General features: G+C 41.0%; 1 protein-coding gene across 11 annotated transcripts in view; it reads left to right on the forward strand.

The window, feature by feature from the left end:
* Positions 1 to 13,057, forward strand: part of msi1b (musashi RNA binding protein 1b) — a 32,787-nt gene that overhangs the window by 657 nt on the left and 19,073 nt on the right. For all 11 annotated transcript variants that reach the window (XM_061730395.1, XM_061730396.1, XM_061730391.1 and 8 more), the window contains exons 3-6: positions 418 to 499; positions 641 to 725; positions 10,436 to 10,477; positions 11,359 to 11,451. In XM_061730395.1, the coding sequence (XP_061586379.1) occupies positions 418 to 499; positions 641 to 725; positions 10,436 to 10,477; positions 11,359 to 11,451 (302 nt within the window). The remainder of the gene's footprint in view (positions 1 to 417; positions 500 to 640; positions 726 to 10,435; positions 10,478 to 11,358; positions 11,452 to 13,057) is intronic.

Here is a 13,057-nt window from a genome sequence, read left to right on the forward strand (position 1 = left end):
AAAAAAAAATAAAAAAAAAAAGAAAAGTCACATACTCCTTAATATTTTTATTTGCTTTTTTGGAATATTGTTTGCTTTCCCTTTTTGAGTTTTACACATTAAACCTGCTTCAGGATGAATGCACCCATTCATAACTACCATAGAGGGAGTCATAAAAGTCTGTTATAAGTGTCGTATTAAATTGTTTTTGTTGGAAATTAAAGGGAGGATTGTATTTGAAACTTTTTGTAAGTTTTTTGAGAACCTGGATACGTTTATTTTTTGATTTAATGAAGGAAAAAATCCTCTCCGACGAGAAAAATCTCAGCAGAGCGACTCTCCTTAAGAACTTTTTAATGAAAAGGTTATTACGTGTTTAACCTGTAGGATCATCCCCGGTATGACTGTGCCTTCACTTCACCTTGTTTTGTCTCCCAGAGGGTCTGAAGGAGTACTTCTGCAAGTACGGCGAAGTGAAAGAGTGTATGGTGATGCGAGATCCGGTTACCAAGCGCTCGAGGTGAGGGAGCTGCAGAGCCTGGCTCCTCTGCTGGAGCTGAAAGTTTATCTGGCCTCCGTGATTCCTCTCTGCTCATAATGTATCATTACATGTCAACATCGGTTCCTGTGTCAGTAATGCCTTCTCCCCTCATGTCTGCAGAGGGTTTGGATTCGTCACCTTTGTTGATCAGGCCGGCGTGGATAAAGTTTTGGCTCAAACCAGGCACGAGTTGGACTCCAAAACAGTGAGTTCTCTGTGTTTACTTCCCACCATTGGCTAATCCTATTGCTCAGTGTTTGATTAGTGGATTTTCCAATGATCCGTTAGCGAGGTGTAACATTGCTGCATTTTAGAGTGTTTACTAAGATTTGACCGGGCTGATGTTTTCCTCACTCTGTGTCATTAATGCACAGTGCGGCGGCTGCAGGCTCATGTCTGCGTTCGCTGCAAACGCTTTACTTGATAAAAATCGTTATTCAGACACATGGGAGAAAGTGCTCCCTCTCTCATCTCTCCTCGGCCAAAACAAGGCAAGAAAATGTCACCCAGTGTCAATTTCCATAGAAACAAGGGAAACAGGACAGGGTTTTATTCGCTGCCAATCTTTGATTTGGCCTCTTGGAAGACTGAACCAAGACTGTTTTATTTCTCCCCCCCCAAGGGGTGGAATTGACCTGGAAAAAGTTTCTCAATGGAACAAGTAAATGTAACCTGAAACGATCTAGGTGTGAAGGCCTATACCATCGAAACTCCTGCGAGCTTCCTGTGGATGTCACAGGGAATAAAACTGTGAGTTTAGTGAGGATTGCCTTAGTAGCACCATATCGGGTCCTTTCACCTGTGTGAATTGCAACTTGAAATGTATTAATGGCCCGCGTTTGCAAAGTGTGTGTGTGATTGTGTATGTCTCTTTTTGTCTGTAATGAATGTGGGCTGGTCTGGGAACAATGTGGCCCGTTGGTCGCCATAGGGACCACTGCCCCCGCCTCTCTCCTCAGTGGGAGTGGTGATGGCTGCGGGTTAGTCACTGTATTGAAATGAGGGGAGGCTATTTCTTCTTTCTCCCTTTGTGCTTTGAGCATTGCACCTTTGCAATTATTTAAAAGACGAGTACAGGTTGCAAAGATTGGAAATGGATGAGGAAAAGATACGTGGGCTGTTCAAACTTTTAACAACCTTGGGCAATTTTTGTTATAATGGATTCAAAATGATCAAGAAGTGGAAGTTGTCTGAAAGAGAAGAGACGCTCGTCTCAGTCTCCTTCTTCCCGGGTTTGCATCGTCGCCCAGTGCTGTTAGTGTCACTTGCAGGCAAGACAGCTATGACAAGTGGGACCATCATGGTTGGACACCACTAACTCACCATGGGGTTCGTTTCCATAGTGACACCCCTTCTCCCCCTCCTCTGCCATAGTTGACGAATGGCTCTGTCACAAAAAAAAAGAGAAAAAGTTAACAATGCACATCATTTACAGCCATTTCTTGGATACCAGAATTCAAAATGGCATAAACAGCCAAGAAAGAGTGGAGGCTTTGGTGCAAACACTTTATCCTCTTGTTGCCTCTCCAGATAAACAGCTTATGAAGTTCACTTCGCAGCGACTTAACAGATGATCATTTTGGTCTTGTTCGTTCCAAGATTTTTCTCTCTCAAATTGGTCAAATCTTTGGTGGTTTGTGGTTTGTGGCAGGGCTCTTTATGTCTAGTCCTTCGTGGTGTCGGTGGCCCGTGGCGGCCTCGGCAAGTGCGTGTTTGCCACGGAGAGAGGGCTCAGTGATCAGCCACGGGGTTTGGATGGTGAGTAGAGTAGGCCTTTTAGACTGCTCCCCCTCCCGCGCAGGCAGGTTATCCTGTTAGCGAGGGGAGAGAGAAAGGTTCTCCAGTGGCAACAGAAAGAATGTGCCATGCTGTGACTGACTGAACCACTCCAGCGCTGGAATTAACAGAGCTTTGCACAGCCGTGACGCTGAAGAGCAAATACAGCGCTGGAGAAGAATTTATTGGTGCTTATTGTGTTGAAGGACGGATGATGGTCCAGTTTTGACCGGTACAGTGCAGCAGCAGGGTTTTATTTGGCCGTGATTTAAGCAACAAGCGGTCGCCCTTTCCGGGTTGCACGACACGTCCAGCTTCCCCGCAGCAGCTGACGCAAGGTGCACCTTTTGTAAGACAAAGTTTCCATCTTAGAAGAGAGTTTCATGACAAAGGTCTCACAGAGGAGGCATTTGTGCTGACCCCTCAACTGCTCCAACACTGAGCCGAGTGCTGCAAGTTGGGGGAAGGCAGCGGCGGCAGTGGTGGTGGGGGGTTAGGATAACCCCATCTGTGATTACTATGGCTCTCCTAACTAATAGGATTGGAGTCATCAAGCTTGAGTTGTTCCTGTGAGATCTCGAGTGCCGCCCAATCGGCAGGTTGCGTTGAGCGCGGCCCCGGCTCAGGCCATGACGGGCAGCACGCTCAGCCAACTGTTGCGTAGCTGGGGTGCAGCGGGTTAAAGGGGATTGCCCTGATTTCATAAACCTTTCTTGGAATTGCACTCAGCTCCTTCCCTGTTACCTTAAAGTGAGTGCGAAAGTGTGGCGAAGTCACTCTCTAAACAACGAACACCTCAGAGACTTTAAAGTCGTTTCGCACATCTTTCTGTTGGAGGATTTCCCAAGTTTTTTTCTGTTAGAGCGTACGCTCTCACGAGGTTTCAGCTCTCGCACACCTGACCAGATTTCATGTCAAAAATAATCTTTGTATGCAAAACATCCTAAACTCAGATTTTTTTAGGTAAGTACAACATTAACTTAAAGGTGCATGAGGCAAGAATAAGAAATGAGACTCATTAGCGCGACGACGACCGTCGGGGTTCCTGCAGCCAACAGCGAAGTCGGCAAAGGGAACGCCGTTCAAATCAAGCTCTAAATATGACTTACAATGTTATCTTACTTGGTCAGTAGGAGATGAGCCATGTCAGCATCTGTTTTCAGTCCCAATTCAAGTTGAAGCTGCCTCCATGACTCAAACGCGTATCCAATGTTTACTCGTGCACCGCCGAGAACGTGCATGCAGCGTCATGTGACGTCACATCCGCAGAACAGCGCGGGAAATTCCGGTCCGGAATTGCAGCACATTTTGCAGCACACAGCCTGTTCAAGGCAACGGAGAGATACGCTAGAGGGCTCATTCTTTTTGGTTTGGAACGCTTCATCTGACATTATTACTAGGAAACTTAAAACGTATGCGAATTTTTTTCATAAATCCTGCCTCATGCTCCTTTAATGTGAGAAAAAAGTGAAGTATATCCATCAGTTTCACTCTGATCAACAGTGTTTCCCCACGAAACAAACCCGTCTCATTGATCTGGCAACTTCATCTGTTGAATGTCCACAGTTTCCCCCCCTCGGATGTTGCTGTGCGCTGCCATTTGTTTGATTTTGTTTGTTTGTGTGTGTGTGTCTGTTTGTTTTTGAATGTGCACAGGAGTGTTGGACATCAGGAGGGTTGGTGACCGGAGGTGACTATCAGAGTAGTCTAGCCACCATAGAGACTAAACAGTAGATTCTGCATCTGATCCTAAAGTCTTAGCCTATAGTCTTCTCACTCTGCTCTCTAGAACAGAAGTGTCAAACAGAACAAGACCATTACAAAACTGCGGTGATGTCAACTCTTGTTAGAAACAACACTTTTTCGTCGTTTATTCTGGTAAACGCATGTGGTTTACCGTAGAGGCTGTAGCTCTCTACTGTAGTTGGTTATGGACTAATCATAGCGCTGTACTGTCTCACCATCTGGTAGTGTAACAGCAGTACGAGGTGGCGTAGTCTAGTTGTTCTCTAGCTCTGTTAGACCAGTATAGACTAATATAGAGGTCTCAAATTCCAATGTTACGGCCTGTCCATGAATGCATCTTCATGGCGTGGTGTTTTTTTTTTTTTTCCAATCTTAACCTTGGTGACGTTCATCCGACTTCTGCACAACAGGAGCCAGTCTAAGGTTTTAGAAACATAAATCACAAAGAAGTCGGGATGATATGGAAAATGTTTAACACACACACACACACACACACACACACACACACACACACACACGCACACGCACACGCACACGCACACGCACACGCACACACGCAAACACACTCACACACTAACACCAATTCTGATATTTACTTTGACTTTTATTTATTTGCAAATATTGTAGCATGGATCTGTGGTTTTCCTGTTTGTTTTGTTTTTTTCTTGTCATTTTATTCATTGAAGAACGTTGTTTATTATACTCCAGGGCCCTAAAACATTCCAAGAAAAGTTGGGGCGGTGAAACTTTTACCACTTTGTAATGCTGCCATTCCTCGTCTCAACACTTAGAATACTTTGTCGCGTTGATCACATGCAGTGATAAACAGAGGGGTCTTCAGTATTCACATTCATTACTCAGGTAGAAGTATAGATACTAGAGTTTAAAAATACTCCTGTAGAAGTTGAAGTATCAACTCAAGTTTTTTACTCAAGTAAAAGTATAAAAGTACTGGTTTCAAAACTACTTAAAGTATAAAAGTAAAAGTAATGTAAGGGGGAAAAAAGCCATTAAGGACAAAAGCCATTGAAAATGAATGCATCTTAGTATAATGCAAATATATTAAAGAACCATATATGTGACTATTGAGCATTAACATGTGTTTCAGAGAGCAGCAGATATGATGACTAGTTGCCTATAAGTATTGTAATGGTGCAAAAAGTCAAACTTCAGAGGCATGTTATCATTTATCCTAACCTTTATTGGAATGTACATCCAAGTTTAGTTGCAGGAATCTGAGGGAACGGATGTAAGAACAAAACTGGACAAGAACATCTGAAACAACCACAACCAAATTCACTCTATCCGGATGGAGCAATTTAACTGGATAGTTTTTTTTTAAAGGCCGAAATGAAATAGAGTAATGAGGCTGTTTTTAAAATGTAAGGAGTAAAAAGTACAGATAATTGTGTGAAAATGTAAGGAGTAAAAGTAAAAAGTCGTCTGAAAAATAATTACTCCAGTGAAGTATAGATAACCAAAATTTCTACTTAAGTAAGGTAACGAAGTATTTGTACTTTGTTACTTGACACCTCTGGTGATAAAGCATTTCTGGCGCCACTTTGTCCTGCTCTTCTTGCAGACGTATGTGCAACCGTATAGAGTCGTCATTGATGTATTTTTCAACTGCAAAATTCTGTGCAGGTCTGGACGTCGGGCAGTCGGTCGGGTTCCTTTAGCCTCTTCTTCCTCAGACAGGCCTTTGTCCTGCGTTTTCAGAATGCATGTTTGCATTGTCTTGTTGAAAAATACATGGACATCCCTGGAAAAGAGGCATCTTTCTTCACTTTACAAGGCGTCATCCCCACGTACATTTCTGCATTAAAGGTGCCATGAAAGACCTTTGCCAATTGGACTGAATTTGTTCTGGCGCTCACTGCGCCTACCTTGTATAAAAAAAAGTTCAATAATATTAGGTTTGCCTGCTCAGATTACACGTTTCCGTTCTGCGACGGTCCGTTACAGACGCCTCCGAGCCCAAAGATGTGAACACCGTCTCTGGATGAAGTTAACGCGAGGCCTCTTTTTGTACCATGGAGTTATAAGTGGCAGTTGTGAATGTAGCTGTATTGTGGTGCACGTCAAAGGTTTCTCCAGAGGAATCCCTTTCCCATGCAGTTATATCAGCTATTGATGAATGACTGTTCTTGATGCAGCGGCTTCTGAGGGAGCAGCGATCACAGGTGTCCAGCTCAGACCGGCCGTCCTTTGAATGCAACCAAATTCCTCCAGATTCCTCGGATGATATTGTGCAGTTAAGAAAGGTTCCTAAAAAATCTTTTTTTCCGTCACCTGTTAAAATTTTTTCACCTTCTCACAAGAATAATTAGCCTCTGTGCCAACTTTTACTGGAATGAATATCAGGCCTGAAATGCAGGAGTGGATGTAGATTAACAACTTAATTTAAGCTGATTTTAAAAGAAAAGAGACATAAAATATCTTGGGTCCATATTGTCTCCAAAGAAATAAAAGTCAAAGTAAAGAATCACTTCTTTTTTTTCTTTTGTTTTTTTTTGTTTTGAATGTGACTGGGATTTGTGTTTAAGTTATGGGGTTGAGATTTTCCTCTAAAGACTTAACGTTGGTGAGAACAGTCCAGCTCATCTTCTTCCCGGTGCACACACCTAAAGAACCTAAAGAACTGCAGAACAGAGGAGGATCTGGATCGCCTGAGTGTGAGCAGGACAATAAAAAGTCTCCGTCGTTGTCATCTCTTCCTTGAAAAATCTGAGGGAGGCAAAAGCAAGCGGGCACTAGGAATGGGTGATATTTTACCGTTCACGATATACCGTCAAAAAAATTCCCCATGGTAAGAATTTGTCACCATGCGGTAAAAACGATAAATTACCGTTGATGACGTTTTTGTGTAAAGCTGATTTATGGTTCTGTGTTAAATCCACGCACAACGTACGGGAAGGAAGGAAGGAAGGAAGGAAGGAAGGAAGGAAGGAAGGAAGGAAGGAAGGAAGGAAGGAAGGAAGGAAGGAAGGAAGGAAGGAAGGAAGGAAGGAAGGAAGGAAGGAAGGAAGGAAGGAAGGAAGGAAGGAAGGAAGGAAGGAAGGAAGGAAGGAAGGAAGGAAGGAAGGAAGGAAGGAAGGAAGGAAGGAAGGAAGGAAGGAAGGAAGGAAGGAAGGAAGGAAGGAAGGAAGGAAGGAAGGAAGGAAGGAAGGAAGGAAGGAAGGAAGGAAGGAAGGAAGGAAGGAAGGAAGGAAGGAAGGAAGGAAGGAAGGAAGGAAGGAAGGAAGGAAGGAAGGAAGGAAGGAAGGAAGGAAGGAAGGAAAGAAATGAGCCAGAAAGAATACGGGACGATTCCGTTTTTCAAGGAACGGTTGGCAACCCTAGAAAGAAAGAAAGAAAGAAAGAAAGAAAGAAAGAAAGAAAGAAAGAAAGAAAGAAAGAAAGAAAGAAAGAAAGAAAGAAAGAAAGAAAGAAAGAAAGAAAGAAAGGAAGGAAGGAAGGAAGGAAGGAAGGAAGGCGGATCTGAGAGCAATGAGTCATTCCAGTTTTGCAGTACAGGTGTAACTCATTTAATTGGTTTTTATCAATTCTACTTAACTGGTGTAGTTTAGTAATATTTAGTATCTTTTAGAGCAGTGTTTTGGTGGAGTTGAATTGGTTTTTTTTTTTATCGTCATTTTTATCGTTATCGGGATAAATGCCAGAAATGATCGTGATACATTTTTTAGTCCATACCGCACATCCTTAGCGGGCACAAACACACAAACAACCAAAAACCGTCTTTCACCTGTCAGTCATGATTGACAGCGCTCATCTTCTTCATCCTCCCTGCTCGGCGCTCTCACCGTCCCTGCGACACGCTCTCGACCCTCCTCGCCGAGGAGGTGAAGTGTGTTTGTGATTGTGGTGGCCGTGAGAGATTCCAGGAGATCACATGTCACACGCTGGTGACGATGGAGGCTGGAAACTGGACATTCCCAGGCATTCCACCTGAGCCCACGCTCACATTCCCGTCTACGAGGATGAACGTGTTCAGCCTCCTAAGGCCCGGTGCACACCATTGTGGACGTCACTTTTTTTTTTTCTCTTTCTCTATATCTTAATATAGCAACAAGAAAAAAAGATTGCACCAGCTCTTAGGAAGTTAAAACGGAGCGAAATAAAAACAAAAGAAACAAAAATAACCCGCGGAGTAAAAATACAGTTGAGCCACAGTGACATGTGTGAACGTGTGCGAGTCAAGAATGAAGATGAGGCATGTCCTTAACCTCAGACAGATTTTCACACGTTTATAAAAAACATTATTGCTGCTGAAATTCCACAGAAATTACTGGATAATTTCTTTATTTTTTTTTTCTTTATTTATTGTTTGAGTTATTTACTTTTTTGTTTTTTCTTCTTTTTATTGAACATTTTCACATATATTCTGCATATAACTGGTACACAATGATTCTTTTTTTTCCCTTTTTCCCAGTAGTACAGTAACATAATTAAACATGACAATATTCCTCTGTCTTTTACTTTGGATCAAGATTGAGTATTACTATGCCTGTTTATAACCTTATGACCAGTTGACTTAACAGGGTTTTACCATGTCATCAATGTTGCAAATATGATGAAATAAAATAAAATAAAATAAAAAGAAATAGAACATTTCAACATCTGTAGCTATGAACTATAGGGGTATTTGTTCCCAAGATGTACATCTCAGATAAAGTCTGACCTAATTGGGTTTATGTACTTTAACCAGCTTTCCCAAATTCTTTTAAATCTGTCCATTTCTAGTCTCACAGAGAATGTTTGAGTTATTTACAAAACAAAAATGTTCATAATACACAGCTTTTAATTTCTTAAAACGTCAGTTAAACTTTCCTTTCGAGCGTAGAAACTCAAACAGGGGTTGTTGTAAAAGAGACTGAAAATTTGATTAAAATCAACAAACTCTTAAGTAAAAGCTGTCAATTCTGTGCCTTTGTGCACAAAGAAAAGAAAAGAAAAGAAATAATGATCACGATGGTGCAACGTCTGAAATGTTATGAGACTGTTTTAGAGTCCCTCTTTTGGTACTAAGATCAAGTCCTTTTGAGTTACTTTGAAAGATGGTTGGTTGTTTCTGACTGGTCAGCTTAAGAGAAAGTAAAAAAAAAGGTGCAGTGGACACAAGCGGTATACAACAGTATACAACCATCTTTTCTACTCAAACAAGACACTAACGGGGGGAAACTAAGCTCTGCTTAGTTTTGACATTTAGGGGGCTGGTTTGCTTTTGTGCAAAAATACAGTAAGTTTTTATTTTGCTACTTTCTCAACTGGTCATTCGTGCGATTCAAATGACTGAATGTACTGGAAATTAAATAGTGTATCATTTTATGATTTAAAATCTTAGATCATCTGTGGTTTCTTTTTTTTTTTGTTTGAAAGGGTGGACTTTTACTGTCCACATCTTTTAAGGCCACTTTCTCAAAATGAGTTTTCTCCACTTCAGAAGAACTTCGCACAAACTTCACAATCATTTTAACTTGTTTAATTATAACCTTTTTTTCTAGTTTTTTTTATTCCCCACCAAATGTGGCTGTAAAATTCCTTTGACTGCAATACATCCGCAAAATAAGATAAACATTGTTTATTGTTTATCATGTTAACATTTGAAATGTTATAAAACAACAGGATTAGTCTGAGGAAGTCTAATAGTGAGAGTTTAATGTCGTGTTGTGCCTCTGCGTGTGCTGATCTTAGCTCATACTTTACATGTGATGTTTTCTGTGGTTGTACACTGCAAAAACTCAAAATCTTAACAAGAGTATTTGTCTTATTTCTAGTTAAAATGTCTCAGTTTTAGTCAAAAACTCTCATTACACTTAAAACAAGAGTCATTACCAGAAAAATAACTTGTTATTTGACAATTTTCACCTGTTTCAAGTAGATTTTCACTTGAAATAAGTAGAAAAATCTGCCAATGGAACAAGATTTTTTTTGCTTGTAATGAGAAGATAAATCTTGTTCCATTGGCATATTTTTTTCTACTTATTTCAAGTGAAAATCTACTTGAAACAGGTGTAAATTGTCAAATAACAAGTTATTTTTCTGGTAATGAGTCTTGTTTTAAGTGTAATGAGATTTTTTGACTAGAAATTTGACATTTTAACTAGAAATAAGACAAATATGCTTGTTAAGATTTTGAGTTTTTGCAGTGTAAAAGCTTTTTCTTTTTTAAGGTTAAAAAAAAAAATGTGAAAGGATGATTTTTGATTTAGCAAAAGAGCAACAGGCTGTATCCAGGAGTTCTTCTTTATTTCAGAGTCTTTTCAGACCTTTTTCTTCACTAATAGACTGATATCAGACTGGACTAAAGGAAGGCGAGAGGTTTGCTGGTCCCTCTGTCCCGGAGCTCTTCACTAACCCGTCCTGCCTGTGTCTGTGTCCTCTCTCCCGCAGATCGATCCAAAGGTCGCCTTCCCCCGGAGAGCTCAGCCCAAGGTGGGTCAGGTTTTGTGTCGGGGTTGGTGCGTCGTCTGCAGCAGGTTTCTGCGTAACGACTGTTTCAGTCGCTCGTCTGAGCTAATGCTGCATACCGCCATGAAGACGAGCACCGGCCACATGTGCATGCAATGACTAAAACTTTTACAACTTCAGCTTGTATGCCGCCCCAAATGTCTGCTTTGTCTTTTTAGCTTTGAAGGAAAGCCTTTATGAAGAAATACTATACCCTTATGAGATTGAACAAGCGACCAGTAACTGTAACTAGATCTGAATAAGTTGATGATAGTCTTTTATTGATTTGATTGCTTTTATTTGCCATTTGTGTAAAACACATAGGAAATTGTCACGTTGGTAACAGTGTGCACAGTCGAAATATTATTTTCACGTATAGTCAAAAACTCTCATTACACGTAAAACAAGAGTCATTACCAGAAAAATAACTTGTTATTTGACAATTTTCACCTGTTTCAAGTAGGTTTTCACTTGAAATCTTGCAGTTTACACCTTAAGGTTACACACTTTGTAGTCGTGTTGGACTGACCAGTTGATTAATTAGTTGAATTGTGGGTAATTTGTCTAATTTGGCTATTTCTGACAGCAAATAAGTTATTTTTATTTTAATTTCTAATGAATAATGCTTTGTTAATTATATACTTTCTGGAGGATCTGATATCACAAGGACTTAGTGGTTTGATCAGTTTCCATGAACTGTGTATCATTTATCATCCAATAGGCCAATCAAAAGGTTTCTTCTCGTTCAGAATGAGGCGTCAGCAGAGATACAGACAGCTGGGCCCAGTCCTGAGTGTACTTAAAAGTAGTAAAAGGCTGGTATTTGTAATTGATTTAGTTGCTGAGTGCTTCTCTGTGTCTTCCAGCTGGTGACTCGAACCAAGAAGATCTTTGTGGGTGGCCTGTCAGTAAACACAACCATCGAGGACGTCAAGCAATACTTTGACCAGTTTGGAAAGGTGAGTGATGTTTACAAGAGTTGGCGTCACATTGTAATAAAAATATCCCAAATAATTAAAAAGAAGAAGAAAAAAAAAGAAAAGCAAAAACAAGGAGTGTCCTTACTAGGGCTGTGCGATTAATCGATTTTAAATCTAAATCGGATTTATTAATCACAATCGATGTTAAAAAAAGGAAAATCGGAAAATGGATTTTCCTTTTTTGCAGCTGGCTGCATTACAGACAGAGCTCGTCTAGTCATCTTTGTTTGGTCAAGAAAATTGTAAATGTTGTCACTTTACTAAACTCAAGGAGGATTTACAGTATCTTTCAATTGCACTTCATTCCCAATAGGGACATTTGTTTGCTATTTTTCTTTAAAAATAAAGATAAAATATTTGAAACAATTTATTCCATTGTCTTTTGTAGTTTTACCAAAAAAATCAAAATCGAAAATCGAGTTTTCAGAGAAAAAAATCTGGATTTTATTTTTGTCCAAAATCGCCCAGCCCTAGTCCTTACTGAAGTTAGGGTGATTTTTGTCAGTTTTTTTCTCGGTAATGTCGGCGCAGAAACTCAGTACTCACACCGAGTCCGTTTCACTCCAAAATCTCAGAGAAAAACTTCACTTTGAGTCAAGCGACTGCTTGGAGATGAAGGAGTTACTGCGTTGAGGAGGAGGAGGGAGAGAAAAGGGCCGGTGGAGAGCAGGAAGAGGAAAAATAACGAGCCTGTGAGGCGACGGGCGAACTTAGGGGGACTGGAAGAGGGCGCAGAGGGAGAGGGGACGGAGGGAGGCGAGGGGGGTAGAGGAAAAGTTTTGTACTGACTGTGTGGTGATGGTGAAGAAGGAGGAGGGATTATCAGAATCTGAATTAATCTGATGTAACAGCTGCTACTACCCACAACCCCCTCCTGGCCGTTACCGTGGTGACCTGGCTGGCCCATTGTCCTCAAGTAATTCTGTGGGTAAGGGGGTTTTTGTTCTGAAGGAGGAGGGATGAGGTGGTTGTTCGGGGGTGTTAGCATGGGTGTATCGGGGTGGGGGTCAAATCAGGAGTTTAGTAACAGTAAATACAAGTGGAATCATTTTCAAAACCCAAAAAAGTCTTTCCAACACTTCTTTGTTAATGTTTTTCCTTTCCTTTTTTAAATTCTCCTTCTAAACTTTTTACAAGTTTCTCATATTTAATTTATAAACTTGTGAACGGCTCCGGGTGGAGAATAGATGATGGGCTGACAAAGGCCCTGACGAGGGGGGGGGGGGGTTCGTGGAGGCGTAAGAGAGGGAACTGGGGCAAAGATGGTGTTTATCGGGGGGGTCGGGGGGTGGAAACAAGGGCCATTATTCCTCCATACAAAGCTGGGCAAATATTTTGTTAGTTTGTTCAGAACTTATCTGCATACTGAACATTTCTGGTTTCTGTTCCCACTAAATGCGCCTGCCGATGTGAAACTGAGCATTAATATTTATGTGACATTGTGGTGGATGCATTTTTATGTTGGATCATGCAAAAATGAATTGGGGAAAATAAAAAATCAATCAGAAGTTGTCGGCCGTTTTTTAGACGGACCAGTCTGCACCTTAAGCCCTTGAAACTTTTAAAAGTCAAAGACCTGCTTTTA

The sequence above is a fragment of the Cololabis saira genome, chromosome 9 (assembly GCF_033807715.1).
Source record: "Cololabis saira isolate AMF1-May2022 chromosome 9, fColSai1.1, whole genome shotgun sequence".
Taxonomy (NCBI): Eukaryota; Metazoa; Chordata; class Actinopteri; order Beloniformes; family Belonidae; genus Cololabis; species Cololabis saira.